The following is a 22,329-nucleotide window of genomic DNA, read 5'->3' on the forward strand; positions in this document are numbered from 1 at the left end:
GCTGGGAGGGGACCAAACAACTTACTTTCACTTACAGCCAGAATCAGATTTGACCCAGGTCTCTAGAAAGGGTAGCACTGTATTATTCCAATGTCAGCAATTAAATACTAATGTTAATCATATGTAAATGAGAATAAATAGCAGACATTTTAAATTCCTTTCAAGCCTTCCACAAGTAATTTTCTTTCACCACAGAATATCTAATCAAGGCTTGAAGATTATAGGCTGTGTCAATAGACTTTTATACTACTTAACATACTACAGTGCAGTAGAAGAGACAAGTTAGTTAATGAGAATTTATTAATGTATTTATAAAAGACTTGCAATAAGTTTGAAAGCCTTTAAGTCACAAAATTCAGCAGGGCTCCATTTATAGAGCCTAAAGTGCTATGTACACATCTGCAACACCCTAAAATGCATGACAAGCATATTGTAAAAAAACAAGTTATAAAAAAAAATTTGTCTGAAGTACAAGTAAATTCCAAGCAACTTTAATAGGCACCTATTGTAGTTTCAGGAATCATAGTTGCATGCATATCTCTAGTCATATTTGATTTCTCCTTCAGCTTTGACTGGAGTAACGTGTGTTCCACTACACCAATCCTTATGTCCATCTGAACTGTTTCCTGCTTCAGTTTGGTTAAGGCCTGCTTAATTTTTACTAAAGGAGCTGTTACAAAAAAAAAAAAAAAAAAAGACAAAAAAGACAAAGACAAATAGTACATGTGTTAGTCTCCTGTACATGAAAAGCATTACCTTTTCCAATAATTCACTCCCTTTGCTAACTGGAGAACGAACAAAAGGAGACACGATTCTACTGAGTCATCATTTTTAACACACAAGACATATTCAAAATAGAAATAAGTGGTGATAATTTTGCTGCCTCCTTGACATGTTGGATCTGATAATGTGCATAATAATGAGAATAGGTTTTCCAATTTCATATTTTTTGCACAGCAATAACGCTCACCCCTCTACCTGAGGTGGTGTTCGGTGGAACAGGGAGCAACGAAGACACTGTCAACAGCTGGCAGTGGAAGATCTCAGCTAAGGCAGTGTTCCACAGACCCCATTCCTTTTCCTCCCACCCCCTTGCACCTCTGCAAAGCAGATGCTGCTTCTTCACCTCTCCACACCACTCTTTGTGGAGCAAGGCATCTGGGGATGGGCGGGGGGCAGGTTCCAGGCTCTGGAGTTTGTTCTACCCATCACCACTGTCACTGGGCAGGAAGGGTGGTATGAGGCCAGGTGATTAACTCTGTGTGGTGAGGGGAGGGTGTATACAGTTTGCTTCCAGGGTGAGATAGCTATTGCAGGTGGTTTATCGCAGTTAGGCATCAGTAATTAAATAAAGTTGCAGTCCCTGTGTTTAGGGTGTCTGTCTGATACTCTCCATGTCTGCATCACAATTCCTTTTACTTTTGAAATAGAGCAGGTTTATCAGCCAAAAGAGACTTTAAGACAGCAAAACATTTAGGCTTATATAACTTTTAGAATTAATTTAAAATAGAAACAGGACAACCATCACAAGTACTAAAATGAATTTTTCTACCAGCTATAGGTCCAATCCTGTGAACACTTGCCACCAAACATAATGCTTACTGCCATGAGCAAACTGATAGTAGTAAGTGTTTGGAGCATCCGGCCCTACATCACCAGCAGTGGGTTAGTTATATAGTTATTCAAATTAGAGAGCCCATGAATTTTTTGAGATTTTTATGGTAAAATTCTCAAAAAAAAAATTTTTTGGAACCCAATGGGATTTAGACTCCTAAATGCCTAAGTCACTTTTGAAAGACTCCTACATCACTTAGGCGCTTTTGAAAATTTTCACTTATTTAGTAACTCATTCCTGCTTTTGTTTTATTTTTCATATACCAGATTATTTTTCCGTAATGTAGGCCTGAATGTGCACTTGTTTCTCAGGGAATGGGAGTTTTTTAACCTGAGGAAGGCATGTACGTACCTCCATCGGTCATACTGCTTCCCTTCTCTTCCATTTCCTGCTTTACTTTTTCTAACACTTCAGTAATCTGAAATTGAAGAAACTGATATTAAGTGTGCATTATTTTTGAACTTCAATTAAAAAAAAATCCTGAATAACTACATTAGTTTTACAAAAATGACTAATCTATGCTCAGCGCTGTAAATAGAGGAACAATATTTCTCAACACCAAATTACTAATCCCAAACTGGATTTTTAATGTGGGAAAAAAAGAATAACAATACAAGTCATGCTACACGAGTAACATTTTGGCAGTGGCCTGGGGTTGCTGTTTTGAAGGGTCTCTTATCATACAGTAATAACAATAAAAGTGATGCATTTCAGTAACTGATGGAAGACAAGAACCACTATTCTCTTAGAGAATGGTTGATGGAATAGCACTCCTGTCTACATTACAACAGATTAAGAATTGCGTTTTCTGAGCTAGAAAGTGGTTTGCCAGGTGATGGTAGTTACTACAAAAAACAGGTTGGTTAAGGAATCCAGAAGGATAGTACCAGAATAAAAAGATAAACAATAAAAGTTCCTGGGACGTGTACATAAAGTTCATTGGGATGTCTGTGTGTAGGAGTAAAAAAAAACTTCAGCACTGACACTGTATATTGAAAGGTCTGCATGTACAGTAGTATTGTGTCTGTAGCATGGATTGTGAAAAGGCAGTGATCCCGTTCACTAATAAAGCACTTTGACCATGACCTGGAAATGAATGAGTTGGAACCAATAAGCCACATTTACCTCCCTATTTCAATATGTTCAGAGAGAGGAAAACATTTTCACTGCACACCTAGGGTGTATTGGTATGTCCCAATGGGCCATGTTCTGATCACAGCTATACCCATGAAAATCTATATAGCACCAAATATATCTGGCTTTACTCCAGATATGCATTAGCGTAGCTGAGATTAGAATCGTGTCCAATATCCACACACTCAGTCATGCATTATTCTTTATTAGTTGCACACTAATTACCAAAGCACAAAAACATTATAAAGACTTCAAGTTCATATGGTGTTCTGTTTTTAAAAATTACTTCTGCTTTTAGGATGGAGCAGTATTAAATGCAAGATTAAATATAATTGTACAAATTATTATTATTTTAAAACAGGCCTAATTCTGGAGAGGTCCTACACTCAGAAGACAGATTTGTACTATGAGAGAGACAAGGTGGGTGAGGTAATATTTTTTATTGGACCAACTTGTGTTAATGAAAGAAACACGCTTTCAAGCTCCACAGAGCTTTTAGCTCGAAAGCTTGTCTCTTTCACCAAGAAAAGCTGGACCAATAGAAGATATTACCTCATCCACCTTGTGTCTCTAACATTTAAAAAAAAAAGCTTAATAAATGTTGTGATGATGGTTTCTAGTGTATCTAGTAGTGTGATGAGATGAGGCTATAACAGAAGTTTAGTCTTCTAGTGGGTTAGGTTTTTTGTAACCTTAACCTAAATAGTAAGGGTTTCAGAGTAGCATCCGTGTTAGTCTGCATCCGCAAAAAGAACAGAGAACATGTTCTTGGTATGTATATATATCTTCTTACTATATGTTTCATTCTATGCATCTGATGAAATGGGCTGTAGCCCACAAAAGCTTATGCTCAAATAAATTTCTTAGTCTCTAAGGTGCCACAAAACTACTCCTGTACTTTTTGCTAAATAGTAAAGTTAGTAAGGGAATGAACTTTTCATTAATTTTTTTTTATTTGGAGTGTTGAAACAAAAGCTTGACATTTGCAATCAAAACAAATTGATATTTTGAAACAAAACACTTGGTTTCAAAATATTGCTTCAGATAAACCAAAAAATGTCACTGAAATTGACATTTTCTATCAGAAAAATTCAACAAAATCAGGTCTTCCTACAAAAAACTTTGCATCAGAAATTTTTTGGCCCACTGTACCAAATGTTAACTTTTTAAATAAATATAAATAATAAAATTTAAGGTTCTCATATCTTCAAAGAACTTTACAAATATTAAATCCTCAATAGCCCTAATGAGGCAGGTAAAATCAATATTTTATTTTATATATTATTCTCCTTAGAGATGAGGAAAACTACAGGGGAAATGTTAAGTAGCTTGCCCACCTCACAGATAGAATCAGTAGCAGAGCTGGGATTAGAATTTCGGAATCTCTCTCTCAATTCTGAGCTCACAGTTCTAGACCACTTTCATGAAATGAACAAATTTCTAAACATTGATATGAAAAAGTACTTCATAAGAAAAAGTTTATTTCATAAAATGGTAAACCCCAATGTCAAATGACTGTGCACAGTGGACTACTTTAGAAGTTAGAAAACAATGCATGAAAGATTGGAGCTCTTTTCAGAATTAAGTCCAGAACACAAATTGTGTGAAAATATATTCTACCTCAGAAAGAGTTCTAGTCCTTTCCGTTACTCCTCCACTTCCCTGCTGGTATTTCTCTTTGGCCTGGAAGAGAGAACACTTTCTGTATTATTGACAAAACAGAAACATACCTACAGTAACTCTTCACTGAATGTTGTAGTTATATTCCTGAAAAATGTGACTTTAAGCAAAACAATGTTAAGCGAATCCAATTTCCACATAAGAATTAATGTAAATAGGCGGGGTTAGGTTCCAAGGAAATTTTTTTTTACCAGACAAAAGACTATTTGGAACCTAACCCATACATACACAGTATAAGTTTTAAAACAAACAATTTAATACGGATACACCACAATGATGATTGTGAAGCTTGGTTGAGGTGGTGGAGTCAGATGGTGGAAGAGGTTGCGATATTTCCCAGGGAATGCCTTACTTCTAAATGATGAACTAGCAATTGGCTGAGCCCTTAATGGTTAGCTCATTGTTGTTAATGTAGCCTCACGCTCTACAAGGCAGTATGAATGGAGGGAGGTGAGACAGCATGGCAGACAGAGACACACAGCGTGTGTGAGAGAGAGAGAGAGATGTGCATTGCTCCTTTAAGTACGCTGACCCCACTCTAAGTACACTGCCTTGTTAAGTAGATCAGCAAGCTGAGACGGCAGCTGCTACCAGGAAACTCCCTCGGTCCTGAGCCCTGTCATGTGTTCCCCGTGCTCTATGGAAGATGGGATAAGCGGGGGGCAGGAGCAGGGCTGAGGGGACACCCTGACTTTAGCCCCCCTTTCCTCCCCTTGCACAGCAAGCAGGAGGCTCCCGGGAACAGCTCCAAGGGAGAGGGCAGGAGAAGCACATGGCAGTGGGGGAAGGGACAGCTGAACTGCCGGCAATTGATAGCCTGCTGGGCGGCTGCCACACAGGGAACTTAGTGGAATGGGGAACTGATGCGGGGTTGCTGGTCCACCACCAGCTAGCTGCAACGGGCTGCTCTTCCCGCCAGCAGTGGACAAAGCAGGCAGCTGCCAAACAACGTTATAAGGGAGCATTGCACAACTTTAAACAAGCATGTTCTCTAATTGATCAGCAACATAACAATGAAACAATGTTAACCGGGACAACTAAGTGAGGAGTTACTGTACTGCTTAGAGAATTTATTATAATACTTGCTCTTTTAGATCCCAATTCTGGAAATCCTCATTCATGCATGCAGTGCCAATGAAATCAATGGAGTGTGAGGAAGAGTTTGCAAGATCTGGCCCATATGTCTGTCATTCAAGAATCTGAAAGCACCCCTTAACAAATGGTAATTAAAGATCACAATGCTCATGTGAAGGAAGTAAGTTTACAGAAGCACAGAGAGTGCAAGTGCCTTACCCTAGACCACAGTGAGTTTGGTCAGAACTGGGATGGAACTCAGCAGTCCTGAACCCAGGTCCTCTTTCTCAAAAGAGGAAATGTAACGTGTCACCATTCTGGATTTAACTGCGCCTCTCTCACATCCATGTGCTGGATTTGGCCCCACAAGCAAGTTCACACAAAAGACCTGGGGGGAGGCAGGAGCTCCCTCATAACTTTAAGCCCTGTGGTTAGGGTACTCACCTGGGATGTGGGAGACCCTCAGTTTGAGTCCCATCTCTGCCTGAGGGGGCAAAGGGGTTTTAACAGGTCTGACACCCTCTACCCTAGGTGAGTACCCTAACTATTGCACTATGGGATGTGTGGCTGTCTCTCCTGTTGAAACTGTTGCTCTGGGTACAAATAATTAAAGAATCATTTGGGCTAGAGAAAGAGAGGGAGTACACATGACCGTGACAGCATAAGCATAATAATGACTCTGTAGCCTGGTGGTGAGAGTACTGACCTGGGATGTGGGACAGCCAGGGTCCAGTCCCCCTGCTCTAATCATTGATTGAAAGATTGAGAGCCCTCCACACCAGATTAGCCCAGAGCCCAGTGGTCAGAGCACTCACCTAAGAGTTGGCAGATCCCTGTTTAAATCCCTTCTCCCCCCTCAGATGGAGGGAGGGGGACTTGAACGGGGGGGGGGGGTGTCTCCCACATCCTAGGTGAGTACCCTAACCACTGAGCTAAAATTTATAAGGGAAGTTCTAGTCCCCCCCGCCTTCTTGATAAAATGGCACAGGTGCCTAATTCCAGAAGAGGGAGAATCATTAGGCACCTAGCTGTAACTTGGATTTGGGTGCCTATATTTATATGATGGGTAGGGCTTAGCACACATCGGCATCTACCATTAGTTAACTCAGGCAGCTTTCTGTTTAGTATACTAGCTTTTATGATTCACAGTCTAAGATGCCCCTTTTTCCCCCAGTCTTTGCATAGGAATTCAGGCTTTGTTATCACAGCGATTTTCTAGGTGTCTAAAAGTTAGATGTGATGCTCAGAGTCACCACGTTCAACTCCTTTTGTGCGTCCAGGCCTTTGTCTTCTACCTACAGTAAGAGGGAGAAAGTAGATGTGGACTCTGCAGGCTGCACTGGATCCTTGGGCCATACTATAGTCAACTCAGCCCTACAAAAAGCAAAAGCAATGGATCAGTCCATTACCTCACTCAGCTGGGCTTGTGCTGTACGATATTCCTGAACCAAATGCTCCAACTGATTGTTGAGGTACTTTTCCCGACTGTTCACCTTTTCGAGGGTCCTACTGATTTCATTATGAAGTTTGTCAAGGTAACCCTAGAAAATGATATTTTGTGGGTAAGATTATACTTTATATGTAATGTATGAACACTGTTAAAACGCCTCTAATTCAGAAAGGATATTGAATCATAGGAGTCTGAGATGGAAAAGAATTATTAGGACACTTGGCCTATGGCTAATGCAGGACTGCACCTATGATAATGTTTTCTAGTGTTTGTAACTAATTTGAATTTGAACTAGATTCAAATTTCTCAAGAAATGGTGCTTCTACCATTTCCCTGAAGATTATTCCAGTCTAATAAGTCTCATGGTCAGAAAGTTATTTTGATTACAGTATTTAGCTACGTTTTCCTTTTTAAAATTCCCTCTGATTATTAAGAAGTACCCTTCACAGTCTTTAATAATTCCTCTCCATTTTCAGGATGTACACACTTCAAATACTTGTAATCCACTATGTCCCCCATTACTTATTCTTGGACAAATTATACAACTTTACTTTTTCCAATAATTTGTCCTTTGTCAATCCCACCAGAACCTCAATCATATTTGTTGCATTTCTCCATAGTGCTGTAAAACAATCCCAAGAAAACTGAATCAAACAATTAATATATATCTAATCAAAAAAGTCAGTTAAAAAATGCTGAGAGAACAGTAGAGTACTCGGCATGTATGAGACATACCCTAGTCTCTTTTAAAGCAGATTCGATTCCATCTTTGTGCTGATGCATTTGATCTACGTGGATTCTCCAATCCTAAAAGTACATCAGAAAGATATTATAAATTCAGATAGCAGCATAAGCATGAAAGAGCTACAGAGGCTTGTATGCGACTCAAAGCTATTGTCCTACCTGCCCATATCCATTGAGTACTGTTGCTGTGTTAAGTTACACAGCTGCCATGTTCCATCCCTTCAGGCAGCTGCTTTATGGTGAAGTAATTTATCAGACTCCTAAATGTCATACTGTGACATTCATGTCCAAAACCAAATACTGAACATGTCTGAGGCCATCCTCTCTGGAGTGTATCTGATCTTCAAAGTACTTCTGCTAGAAAACATTGTGATGGAGCCTTCCAGGCACAAATATTGAGACTACTGATTACAACTCCACTAGCTCTGCTAAGTCTCAGGCAGAGAAAGAGAGCATAGCTAAAATGTCAAAAGACCTGCCAATGTTCAAATTGTCAGATCTTCCCTTTCCAATTCACCTGCAGAGTCATCAGGAGGAGAGAGGAAGGACATGAAAAAGCAAGACTACCTGACCCCCTTCTCTGTGAGGGCAGGGGAAAGAAAGGAGGGAAGAAAAACGTACCTCCAGCTGCTAGATGACAGCAAACATACATAAACTACATATAGATTTGAGAAAAATACCTTCTAAAATATTACTCCATTTTCTAAAATCTGCACATAAACCATGGCTCAATCCTGCAAAACACTTTAAGCATGAGTAGCCGCACTGACTTCAATGAGAATACACATGTGCTTCAGTGTTTTGCTGGGTTGGTGCCTATATGACATGAGACAGAAGCACAGATCACAGCTCCAGCAGTTGTTAAATCTCAGAGGCTTATTGCCTACAATCTTGCTCATGTCCAACACAATCTGTTCAGAAATTTGGAAAGGCTGCAAAAAGAAAAGATGAAATTTACACTGGCAGGTAGAAGAGGCTTAAAGTTTGGCAGTAGGTCACATGTGTCCTTTTTTTGGTCTGGTGAAAATTAGTTGTGATGTCAAATTTACAGGATTGGGTTGTTTAAAAAAAAAAAAAAAAAAAAAAGAAAGAAAGAAAGAAAAAAGTATGTTGGATTTGCATACACTAACTCCTCACTTAAAGTTGTATTTATGTTCCTGAAAAATGCGACTTTATGCACAACGATGTTAAGCGAATCCAATTTCCCCATAAGAATTAATGTAAAAGGGGGAGGGAGGGAAGGGTTATGTTCCAGGGACATTTTTTTCACCAGACAAAAAGACATTATATACATATACAGTATAAGTTTTAAACAATTTTAAACAAACCGTTTTATATTGTACACAGCAATGAATGATTGTGAAGCTTGGTTGAGGTGGTGGAGTAAGAGGGTGGAATATTTCCCAGGGAATGCCTTGCTGCTAAATGATGAACTAGCACTTGGCCGAGCCCTCAAGGGTTAATACCCTGTTGTTAATGTAGCCTCATACTCTACAAGGCAGCATGGACTGAGGCAGGAGGGAGGAAACACAACAGATGCAGGGCAGTAGCTACAAACGCTTCCCTGCAAAAACTGAACATGATGAGCCCACACTATCTAGCTGGAGCGCATCACTCCCTCCTCCTAACAGCACATGCATGGCTGCACAGGTGTGACTTTCCCAAGTGCTGGGACTGCATGCATGAGTGAAAGAGAGAGAGACGTGCACTGCCCCTTTACGGATGCTGACCCCACTTCAAGTTTGTTGCCCTTTTAAGCAGATCAGCCAGTTCAGACAGGAAGCTTCCAGCAAGCTCTGTCCCTTCTGTCCCTGAGCCCTTCCCCCATCCTCTGCTTTGTGGAGAGGGAGTACGGGGGTGGTGGTGGGGGGGGGAAAGAACAGGCAGGAGCAGGGGGACATCCTGATATCAGCACCCCTCTTCCCTCCTCCCCCAGCAAGCAAGAAGCTCCCAGGAGCAAAGCTTCAAGGCAGAGGGCAGGGGCAGGACAGCAGTAGGGGGAGGGCCACCTGAACTGCTGCTGGGCAGCTGCCAAGCCACATACCTTACAGGGAATTTAGGGGAGCTGATGGGGGGGGGGGGAGGCTGCCTGGCCCCCTCTCGGTCTAATCCCAAGGAGGGGCTGCTCTTCCAGAGAAACCTGCAAGCAGTGAACAAAGCAGGCAGCTGCCAAACGACGTTATACGGGAGCATTGCGCAACTTTAAACGAGCTTGTTTCCTAATAGATCAGCAACGTAACAACATTCACCAGGACAACATTAAGTGAGGAGTTACTGTACTATTTATTTTATAACATGCTTTGTTAATAATCTGCCAATCTTCCATTGGTTCTGAGTGTGTATGCATAATTTAGGAACCTCTAGAGAGTATGAAGTGTAATGCTCTTCTTTATACTGAGTGGGAGAGGCCAGAGAGGAAAGGAGACCTGCCTCCAGTTAGGGAAGCTCTCAGACCACTAAAGCATAGACACTGGGACAATGAATCCTCTTTCTCCTGTATTTAACATGGGAGATAGTGCTCTGGGTTGGGAATGAGCAGATCATGCATTGTAGTCTAGACTCTTGCACTGACTGGCTTTAAAATTCTACACTTCACAGCTCACATTTAGCAAAGCTTCATTCCCCTACAGTAAGAGACAGATACCATGCTCCCCCTTGGCCATTTAATAAACGGGCTGAGGACCAGACAGAGGTGGCCCAAACTTAGAAAAGTTTGTAGCAGAGCTAGAACTAGAATCTACGCCTCTCATGTGGCTGACACAAAAGTACCATCCAACAGTAATCCATGTGTTTGCTGTATTTCTGTAATTGTCCCAATAAAACCTTTTATTAGAAGCCAAATTAAAGGTTCAACCTGAAAAGTGTTTTCCATGTTTTAAAAAGTTTCCACTGGAATTCAATTATACATTAGCAAATGACTGAAATGCTCTGATATCAGTACAGTAGAAATTACTGTAAAATATTAGAAAAACATTAATATAAATAAGTCTCTCTCAGATCTCTTGCAGGGGACAGCAAGTTACTGGTAGTTTTGAAACATCTCACTGTAAACTATTCAGTGTTGTTTAAAGACTGGGATATATAACAATGGCAGATATTCACTATAAACTGCTTATTCAATTCGTTTATACCATAGCATACACACCTTATTGTCAGTTCTGATTGTAACTTTCAGTTGTGGAAGAACACGTTCCACTTCCAGGTTCCACTCTGCTGCATCTGTTGTGGACTCTAAAATCTCTTCTTGTTTTGTGGATTCATTCATATCCTAAACAAACATTTCAAGGTTTCTAAATTTCAAAAGAAAACAATTGCTAGGTGATAAAGTTACAATGGCTTAAGGCATTCAGAACAGGGAGAAATATTCATGCTTAGGAAAATTTACAACAATTTGATTTATATTATTTCATGATTTATTGTTGTTTCTTTGTACCTTTAAGTACTAGGATTTAAAACATCTTATCTGATTTTATTAAGTATTAAAATGAATGAATAATGTATTACTAGTAAGATAACAGACATGAAACTATTTTGGATCCAATTAAAAAAATATGTACAGAGAAACAAGGTGCTATTTAAGTTCTTGGAAGTTGATTCTTCAAGATTCGTGTAACTGTGAGAGATTCTGAAGTTTAGAAACCTGATGTATTTGAGTCTTTTAAAATAAGCTGGTCCTCTATAGTTAGTATGTTTTTGATATTTAGACTATATTAATATTGACAAAAATCAAGTGACAACTTTTACTCATAACAAATTGTAAAACCAATGTAAGTAAGTTATGGTTTAAGATGTAAATTATCAGGGTGCTAATAGGTAATAACTTACTGATCTATAGGTTTGTGCCTTTAGAACATTCAGATCAATAAAGTTCTCTTCATTGTCTGTCTCTTCTTCCTTAAAAGAAAAGTTGCAAAACATTAGTAAATACTGCATTATTTTTCTTCAAATACCTCAGCTTTTCCTGAACTAAAGCAGAACAAATAATATTTTTCAAGTTTTTGTAAAATAACATGTAGTTTTTGAAAGCACAGCTTGTGTTTATTGAAATTCATGAGGACATGCAGCATCTTTGGGTAGCATGTTTCTTTTACAGAAATTAGATTTAAGATGGGATTTTAAAGGGAAAATAAGGGAGCTAGGTGTCCAGTTCTCAAGACTCTTGAAAAATCACAGCCTTAATTCATTTGTCAAATGGAAGTTACATTCCATTCAGCACAACAAGTGACATAGTATATTACATTAACACACACAAGGCAGATCTACTCCAAGGATCAGATTAGTATTGGTGTAAATGACTAAATCTATACTTCACACCAGTGCAAAATTTGGTCCTTGGGCACAATCCAGTTACCTTTAAGCTCTGCCAGGCACGGATGTTTTTTTGACATGTATTTGTACAGCATGTAACACAGTGAGGGTCTGGTCTGTGACTGAACACTACCAGAATATAAATCAGGGGTAGGCAACCTATGGCACATGTGCCGAAGGCGGCACACGAGCTGATTTTCAGTGGCACTCACACTGCCTGGGTCCTGGCCACCGATCTGGAGGGGGCTCTGCATTTTAATTTAATTTTAAGTGAAGCTTCTTAAACATTTTAAAACCCTTATTTACTTTACATACAACAATAGTTTAGGTATATATTATAGACTTCTAGAAAGAGACCTTCTAAAAATGTTAAAATGTATTACTGGCACGCAAGTTAAAAGTTAAAGTATATTGGACTGGAATTCAATCATTACATTAATACAACAAATATTCCTTATAATTCCAAAAAGGAATCCAAGGAGGTGGTTTTCCATTGGCTAAAAACCCCAACTAAAGAGTTTTACCATTGGCAATGAAATCAAAATGTAGAACTGGCTGAATATTTTATAACTGAAACCAAATTCTTGATTAAAGTCTTCTAAACCACAACCTCAAAGTCAAATATAAGATTCCTCCTTAGATTTCAACAGTGTGGTTGTCCTCGCCCCAACACAGATCACACAGCCTCAACAAAATACGCTAGTGAGTGAAAGTCTGACAATTCTTGACAGTTTACAGCTGACAGCTTAAGTTTCTTAGGTTTCTCAGATGCAGAAATATTGGAATGGCCTTCCAAGGGAAACGGTGGGGGCGACGGACCCGTCTGGTTTTAAGATTAAGTTAGATAAGTTTATGGAGGGAATGGTTTAATGGTAAAACATAGTAGCCAAGGAATACCAAGCAATGGTAGGTAAATAGTATAATGGCTAACAGGGGTCAGGCTAGAGACTCTTGCCTACATGCTCGGGGTCTTACTGATCGCCATATTTGGGGTCGGGAAGGAATTTTCCTCCAGGGTAGATTGGCTGAGCCTCTGGAGGTTTTTCGCCTTCCTCCGCAGCATGGGGCAGGGATCACTAGCAGGAGGGTCTCTGCCGATTGAAGTCACTAAAACACAGGATTGGGGACTTCAACGGCAGAGTCCAGGGAAGGGGTAGGGACGGTTTTGTGGCCTGCAGCATGCAGGGGGTCAGACCAGATGATCATAATGGTCCCTTCTGACCTTAAAGTCAGTGAGAACACACTTTCACCGAACACCTAGGAGGCTAAATTTAGGATTGTTTAAAATCTGGGGAACTTTTTTCTTGTGCCTTCCCTTTTATGGGTACTCACTCATACACACATGCACCTATACAACCACACTTTCCCACCCTAAAATTAAAGAATATAAGGCTGGGATGTCTCCCAGCTAAAAAAAAACAAAAGAAAAGAAAAAAGAAAAATGTGATACGCAAGATAACGGGTTTGTAAACCCTTCAATTATTGCAGTCCTCTAGACTCTTCTGCCATAGGAGCTTGGATTGCAGTCAAAGAGCCAGATGACGTTACTAACACAGTACTTCTCACTAACTGGACCTTGTCGGGGGCAGGGAGACCGGTCAAAAGGCTTACATAGCACATTAGTCAATGTCTTGACTTCCTCTCCCTAGACTGCCTGGCCTTAGGTCTCAGGAACATAAGTCTTCCCTCAGGTGGTTTGCTGACCCAACAGGGGAGGCTTCTTTACTTTACCCTTAATTCTTTTGGCTTGTGAATTGCGCTTACTCAGCCTGGCCACACCTCTCTCCAATGCCTTTCAACAAATCAGGTGCCAGGTTAACTCATGTTTGAGTTAGGTCATGTTTAGCTAGCATCATATTTGGGAAAAGTACTGTGTAAGTCAGGAATTAAAAAAAATATTCAGTGTTTGCATGCCACAGAGACTGCATATCCATGACACCCAGAAAATCAAAAACACAGAATGGAGGCCACTTTTGAAGATGCTGACATGACCTCATCCAGATGAAAAGATCCTGTGATGAGGTCATGCCACCAGTTTATGGAAAATTAGACTCAAGTCCTATAAAAATATCTGAGTGAAAAAGACCTTTAGCAACCAAATAGCCACTCAACATCCATTGATCAGCAGAAATTAAATACACATTTGTACATCTTAAGTCCAGGTGTCATAATTTTTTGATTAACAATGCAGCCTACAATAATCTTTATATTTAGGAATTAGGCAATAGGAATTTTACAGATTAACAGAAAAAGAAACACCAAAGCAAATAAGTGTAGAACCCATTTACAACAGAAATAATTAAATTGTATAAGGACTACCTCTGTATACATGTTTTTCTTACAGGAGTACTAATAATAATTCACGTGTGTGGAAAGATGTCCTTTGGAATTGGATTGGACTCAGGTTGCAAATGCTTCATTCAGGAAACATATCTTGCGCCGCAATTTTCGTTTAGGTTTCTAGACTATTGTGTAAATAAGGGTTGTAGGACTGGGCCCTGCATTTGTGAAGTGGTGTGTGACTTTAAGCAATAAACCAGATCCTGAAGTCCTTGCTCAAACAAAAACTCCAATTGCAAACTCTTATTGATGTTCTCGACAGAAACAAAGCACCTCGGGATTCAGTCCCATAGGAAATAATGTAGTTATTTCTATTCCACTATAAATGTCTATGATGCTTTACAATACCTGCACATGCAGATAAAGACAGATGCTCTGCCCTGCAAGGTTTACAGTCTAGAGCACTATGCTCTAAATTAAATTAAATTAAAATGAGAAAAAGAGGAAGTAAAGAGGAGCTGATAACACAGGAAAGTCTAGGAAAAAAAGGATGAGGGCATGGACAACAACAAGACAATAAAATAAAGAACACTAGAACAAAAAGAACAGGCTCACCGTTGATAAGTATAACTGGAAAAAATCATATGGACCTACCTCAATTTCTTCCTCCAGTTTATTAAGTGTCAATTCTGCATCATCTTCTGTTACTGCTTCTTCTTCTAGCTCCTCTGTTGGGTATGCTGGTCTGAAATAACATACCCATTCATAGAACATTACAGCTTTCAAACCACACAATAAATGTACTTCTCAAGAACAACTATAAGCAAACAAAATTCTTAGGGGAGAGTTATGGATGCTGACTATGCCCAGGTATAATGAAGCACAGTGATGAGGAATTTACATAGACACAACACATACACATTTGACCTGAAAAAATGTCAGTAGTCTAGGCTTAGACCTGGTCTACACTACGGGATTAGGTTGAATTTAGCCGCTTTAGGTCGATTTAAAAATGAATGCATCCACACACCCAACCCCGTTCTGTCGACCTAAAGGGCTCTTAAAATTGACTTCTGTACTCCTCCCCAGCGAGAGGAGTAGCGCTGAAATCGACTTTGCTGGGTCGAATTTGGGGTAGAGCGGATGCAAATCGATGGTATTGGCCTCCAGGAGCTATCCCAGAGTGCTCCATTGTGACCGCTCTGGACAGCACTTTGAACTCCAATGCACTAGCCAGGTACACAGGAAAAGCCCCGGGAACTTTTGAATTTCATTTCCTGTTTGGTCAGCGTGGCGAACGCAGCAACACAGGCGACCATGCAGTCCCCCCAGAATAGCAGAGTGTAGAATATTTCTACGCTCTCCCTATGATCTCCATCCCTGATGTTATCGCAGATTAGAAGGCGAAAAAAAACCGCACTCCAGAGGATGGCCCAAGCAACAGAAGGCTGTCATTCAAACAGTTTGATTTTTAGTGTGGCTACAATAAGCAATGTGGCCTTGTCCTTCCCTCCACCTCCATCCTACCTGGGCTACCTTGACCGTCATCTCATTTTTTAAAAATTAATAAAGAAAGAACACATGGTTTCAAAACAATAGTTACTTTATTTTGAAGGGGGGAGGGTGGTTGGATTACAGGGTATTAAAATCAACAAAGGGGGTGGGTTTGCATCAAGGAGAAACACACACAACTGTCACACTGAAGCCTGGCCAGTCATGAAACTGGTTTTCAAAGCCTCTCTGATGCATAGCACGCTTTGCTGTGCTCTTCTAATCGCCCTGGTGTCTGGCTGCTCAAAATCGGATGCCAGGCGATTTGCTTCAACCTCCCACCCTGCCATAAACGTCTCCCCCTTACTCACAGATGTTATTGAGCACACAGCAAGCAGCAATAACAATGGGAATGTTGGTTGCGCTGAGGTCTGACCAACAGCGCCAGCGAGCTTTTAAACGTCCAAAGGCACATTCTACCACCATTCTGCACTTGCTCAGCCTATAGTTGAACTGCTCCTTACTACTGTCCAGGCTTCATGAACAGATCCCCCGAGCTCGTCGCAGAGAGCAGGAGAGCAGAGTTGCAGGGGAAGTGATGGAGCTGTACAGCATGCCCTGGAGGTTGCTAGGAGCCGGGCAAGGAAGACGTTTCCAGAACCCCTGGCCAAGCTACATGTCCGAGGAGGACGGTTACCAGTCCTACTGCGTCTGCTGCCTGCAGCACCCAGGAGGACCAGTATGGATCCCCTGAGCTCGTTGCTGGGGAGCAGGAGAGCAGAGTTGCAGCGGAAGCGGTGGATGACGACCGTTAGCAGTCCCACGGCACCGTCTGCTGCAAAGGCAAGGAGCTGCTGCTGTGTAGCAATGCCAGCTGCTGTAGGTGCTTCTGTGTCGAATGCTTGGAGGTCCGAGTAGGGCAAGGTACCTCGGCTAAGGCAAAAGAGCAAGAGCCCTAGAGCTGTTACATGTGTCAACCACAGAAGTGCTATGGAGTGTTGCAGCGCCGACCAGACTGGAATGTACGGCTGCAAGACGTCTTCACCAGCGACAAAGGACAGGAATATGATGTACCTAAAATCTAAAAAGGCCCACACATTTTCCAGAGTCACTACCCTTGATAACAGAACGTCAATGATTGCATTGGCTACTTGGATCACAGCAGCCCCCACAGTAGACTTGTCCACAACAGCAGCGGTGACGGTGAGCTGAGCGGGCTCCATGCTTGCCGTGGTATGGCATCTGCATGGGTAACCCAGGAAAAAAGGTGCGAAATGATTGTCTGCCATTGCTTTCATGGAGGGAGGGGCGACTGACGACATATACCCAAAACCACCCGCAACAATGTTTTTGCCCCATCAGGCATTGGGAGCTTAACCCAGAATTCCAATGGGCAGTGGAGACTGCTGGAACTGTGGGATAGCTACCCACAGTGAACTGCTCCGTAAGTCGATGCTAGCCACGGTAGTGAGGACGCACTCCGCCAACTTAATGCGCTTAGTGTGAACATACGCAATTGACTGTATAAATTCGATTTCTAAAAATTGACTTCTATAAAATCGACTTAATTTTGTAGTGTAGACATACCCTTAGAACTCAATGCATGGATTCATTATTGTGCCAAACCTTACAGTTTCTCTGTTGTGAAGACACCTAGGGATTAGGTTCAGATTCATTTTCACTTGTGACTTAACCTTAGAAGATTCAAGCATGAGTCGCTACAGATTAATCTTTATCTTATTGACAAAGTTTAAGTGATACATAATAGTAAATAGTATATGTTAGACATTAAATTCATTTCCTCTGTACCATTTCAGAGGAAAAATAAGGATTTTTTTTTTAAAAGTGTTTTTAAACAAAATTTCGCTTCTTGGAAATTCCTCTCCACTCACCTTTCTCTCAAATTTTCCTTCTGATCACAATATGTATTGAGCTTATTGTTTAATTGCATCTAGACTCTACAGTTCACCTTACTTACCATTGAAAGAGCCAGAAATTAGGTATGGAGACGTTATAACAAGACATCAATCAATAGGTCACTACCCAAGTGTTTGACTAGCAAAAGATACTACTATACAGGAAGATAAACGAGAGATATTAAACTAACCCAGCTAATCTAATCTAGTTAAATGAAAGAAGAGAAAAAACAAAACACCACACAATTGTCCAAATTCAGCTCTGGTGTAACTCTACCGAATTGAGTGTTAGTGCACTAGGAATTAATTTGTCCTACTGTTACAAGCTTGACTGAACTAATCTTTTGAACCTAGTGAACTACAAATAAAGCTTTAACACTTATTTGTTCTGGCTTCATTAATATACATGAGGTTTGTCATCCTGTACAATTAGCATTTGTTCATTTGAAAACAAGTTTTACAGAGGGATTCTTATAAGTACACTATACCTTTTCCAGCTAAAGTCAGTATGTTTCAAGGCTTCTTCAGCTAAACAATCAAGAACATAACATGCTTGCTCTCCATAACCTGCCTTTAACTTTGAAGGAGGAAAATCCACGGACCTCCCCTAAAACAAAGAGATACATGATCACTGGCCAGCAATAATTAATGTTTTCTTTCCGACAGGTAACCAGATTTTCTCCACTAATACCAAACAAAGTGTTCACAGCATACCATGCTTCTACAAATTTCTACCCACTTTTATTTAACTATTTATTTATTAGGAAGTTTTAACAGGTTTACAAATCCTTGCCATGTAAATATCAGAGACAAAACAATAATTATAATAAGTATGCTTTTGTTTAGAGAAACATTATTCTGTAATATAATCATCAGATCTTTCTATTTAACAGGGTATTACCACATTACAGAGTGAGCATATTTACGCTACTCCACACTGTTTCTAGTGATTTTATTAAATTATGTGAAATCACTAATTACACATATTTAACAAATGAGGCATGTCTATTGAAAAAATTGGCCAGGTGTGCTGGTTTTGTTTTTGACAGATGAACACACGGAGTATTGAATAAATCTAAATATCTATATATCCTCTGTTTTGATGGGTACATAATTCGTGCATTAATTTTTCCATATTTCTTGAACAATTCCTCTAGAGTTGGATGCACTATTTTTCTTTTTCCAATGAGAGGCTATCAACAGCCGAGCAGTTACTAGCAGATGAGAAATTAATTCATTCCCTTTTGTGTGACCATTTCCACCAGAAAGCCGCAGGAGGGTCAAGTATCCAACAAGTTATAATATTTGATTATGAATCACATCCCAATATTCTCTGACTGGACATAAAATTTCTTTCACCACACTTTCTCCAATATAGATATAAAGATCGAAGGGGGATACATTTTTAACCTGACTGGCATGAGGTACCATTCAAACAGTATCTTAAGAAAATTTCTTTTATCATGCTACAGAGTGAGAGTGATAGCCCTCTTTTCCAGCTCAGCTCTCATTCGTCTGGGGTAACGTGTCTGTCCAGGTCATTTCCCAACATATCATATATATATGGACATGTTTTTGTTAGGAAAGTCGTCTGCAAAGACTGATGTAAAATAGTTATTTTTATGTTTCCTAATTGGCCTGACTCCATCACTTCTATTCAAGTTAGCTTTCTGTATATGACAGTTTTTCTAGAAAATTGGGACATATAATGCCACACTTGAAAGTAGTGATACCATGGGAGAGTAGGTTGGTTAAAGTTAGTTTTGATCTCTAAATAAATTAGAAAAGTTTCTTTGCTGAATAGCTGGCCAACCATATGTAGTTGATGGCTCCCCATTCTTTAAAACTCTCTGGTTTAAGATCTGGACATTTGCAATGGGTGTCATTGGTGAGGGAAAAAAATTATTTATAATTCTATCCCAAACCCATAGAATAACCGTTGCTATTTCTGAATGGAGATAATAATAATAATAATAAATAAATTATTAATAATAATAATAATCTGTCATAGTCTAGCAATATTTACACTGCTACAATTTTCTTGTTCCATAAAGATCCTGTGTTTGGCTGAGTTTGAGCGTCCCCATGCACTACTGCTTTGAGATGGGTGGCTTGACATCAGAGAGTATTTGGAACAGCTAGGCCACTCTGTTCAATGAATTTGTACAAAGTATCTGCACTCACTCTTGGTCTTTTCTTATTCCATATAAATACTAACATCCTTTATATTTCTGTAATCTTGAAACAAGAAAGAAATCTTTGGCAAAATATTCATTTTGATTGAGTTTATTTTTCCCCAAACAAGAAACTGCATACTTCCCTGAGCACTGCAGATCTTTTTTATTTGCTGAAATAGTGGTTTGACATTTAAATCATAGTGCTCTAGGTTGTTTGAGATTTGAATTCCCATGTATTTTATAGAATTTGTTGCCCATTTGTACCCAAATATTTTCTGGAAGGACTTCAGAGTCTGGCAAATATATAGATAGCTAGCATTTCAGATGTGACAATTTCCTTTCAGTCTAAACACTTTCCCAAAATCATGAATTTCTTTAAATACTAGTTTTAGGGAAATGTTTGGGTTAGGTAAAAATAATTACATATCATCAGAAAATAGCTTTATTTGCTGATGTGTTCTTTCAAATGCTATTCCTGTGATAGAAACAATAATCTATCTCCTGTTTACTTTTTGCACTGGCCATAGAGCTGATTAAAGAACACAATGGACACCCTTGCTTAGGCCCTCTGTGTAATTCAAACAGGGGAGATTTAGTCCTATTAACTCACACAGCTCCTTTTGATCTGTGTGAAGAGCATTTATCCATTTAAAGAACTGGGGGCAATCTTCCATACAGGACAGGGCTTATAATAGAGTGTAACTTTCCGTTTCAAAAGCTCTCTGTGTGTCAAGTGATAACAAAACAAATGGGGGATCTTGTTTTGATCTGGATTTACGGATTATTCCAAGGACTCATGAATAGCATCTGACATTTGTTTATCCTAATGAGTCCAGTTTGATCTGGGTTTACATAAACTAAGAGCATGGACTGCAATCAGATAGCTAGTATTTTTGCTAAAATATTTATGTATGATTCAGCAGTGATACATGGGCCTGTAAAGCTGCATAAGGTAAGGTTGTTTCCAATTTTAAGGAGAACATTGATAGGAACTTCCACAACTTATGAAAGAAACTAACAGAATGGCACAGAAGGTACCCCTCAAGTGACCCCCCCCCACACACACACACATGCATCCTTGGGGAAAAAAATCTGCAGCCGTATGGGGAGGGAGAAATCAATAGCTAATGAGAGTTGGGAGTCCTGGGAATATCTTTGAGAGGGCAACAATGGTTTTGGAGAATCAAGATCTGCAAGGCAGCTGAATGGGCAAGGAGGCAGGTAGGGGTAAATGAAAAACATGCAAGGAACAAACGGAGTAGAAAATAGGGCATGGGAGAAGAAGCAGCAGGTTCTTACCAGCATACAGTTTGCTCATGTTCTTGTTTATAATTTTTCTGTTTATTACTGTCCTAGAGAAGGAACAGTTGCATAAGTTGCTATTTTGTTTATGGAAGAGCATCCTTACTATTCCAAGGAGATGCTCCATTATTAGTCACTTCCATAGGATGGCACTTTAAACATTTTAAAATAGAGTATTCATTATATAGTTTCGCTTTTTCCAATAGGTTTTGAATATCTATTTGTTGTGGAGTATTCTCTGGTTGCAACCCTCCTCTAGTTGCTGTCCATGGAATATCTATCCTCATCAGTTCTTTCTTTTAATTCAATTTTAACTCTTTTTTAATTTCTTCGTTGGAAAAACATTTCCCAATAGTTCCTGTCAACAGAGCAGTTTGTGTCTGACTTTTATTCCTTAATAGAAGAAGAAAGAACTCCAAAGTATGAGCCTAATTCTGAATCACTTACATGGGAATTTTACCATTGATTTCAACAGGAGTAGGAACATTAACATTTGTACAAGGGTTTAAGAGAAAAATCTTCAGTGTCTATATAGCAGTGTATTTCCCATGTATCTATTGTGGCAATGGAAAAAGTATGTCTGATTTAACCCATTTTACAGAATGCTAAAGTCAACTATTTTCGTGGAACACTGCTTCCTCTTCTACTGAGGTGGAGGCCATCCAAACTTTGTCCCTCAGGAGATTAGCCAATTTTCTAAGGGGAGAGAGGGCTAACTGTCTAGTGTAGTCAGGAGGGCGTTAAACTAAAAACAAAAGGGGAAGTTTAAAAAGAGGGAAAATATAAACACTCACTTCACACAAAAAGAGAGGTTGAGAACAAAATTTTTCAAGGAACCAAAGAACATCAAGATAAAAAATTCCTGAATTGCTTATACACCAATGCTAGGAGCGTAGGTAACAAATAAGAGCAACTGGAATCACTCATTTAATTATCATAAATTTAATCTAGATGGTATTACTGAAACCTGGTGCAATGTTTCACATGATTGCAATGTTAAAATCAATGGTTATGGTGATGCTGGCAGACCAGGTGCCAGGCCTCACTGAACAGTTACAGATGCATAGCTGGCAACCAGTCTTGCTTTCCTGTGTGTTGGCATTACTAAAATAGATATTAGATGTTAAATTGCTAAGGATGTGTTTAGTATTTAGACTT

The 22,329-nt window shown here is 39.7% G+C and overlaps 1 protein-coding gene across 2 annotated transcripts in view; it reads right to left on the bottom strand.

Annotated features, from left to right (window-relative positions):
- Positions 1-282: 282 nt before the first annotated feature.
- The window catches only part of IFT57 (intraflagellar transport 57), a 36,332-nt gene continuing 14,285 nt past the window's right edge, over positions 283-22,329 (bottom strand). Inside the window, exons 3-11 of one of the 2 annotated variants that reach the window (XM_034790608.1) lie at positions 18,181-18,299; positions 14,940-15,030; positions 11,523-11,591; positions 10,843-10,965; positions 7,689-7,760; positions 6,913-7,044; positions 4,370-4,432; positions 1,967-2,033; positions 283-670 (exon numbers count right to left, since the gene is read on the bottom strand). In XM_034790608.1, the coding sequence (XP_034646499.1) occupies positions 492-670; positions 1,967-2,033; positions 4,370-4,432; positions 6,913-7,044; positions 7,689-7,760; positions 10,843-10,965; positions 11,523-11,591; positions 14,940-15,030; positions 18,181-18,299 (915 nt within the window). In that variant the 3' untranslated portion in view covers positions 283-491. Of the gene's footprint in view, positions 671-1,966; positions 2,034-4,369; positions 4,433-5,186; positions 6,799-6,912; positions 7,045-7,688; positions 7,761-10,842; positions 10,966-11,522; positions 11,592-14,939; positions 15,031-18,180; positions 18,300-22,329 lie in introns of those variants that run through there. The other variant, XM_034790620.1, reaches the window with a different exon arrangement.

Source organism: Trachemys scripta, chromosome 1 (genome assembly GCF_013100865.1).
Source record: "Trachemys scripta elegans isolate TJP31775 chromosome 1, CAS_Tse_1.0, whole genome shotgun sequence".
NCBI lineage: Eukaryota > Metazoa > Chordata > Testudines > Emydidae > Trachemys > Trachemys scripta.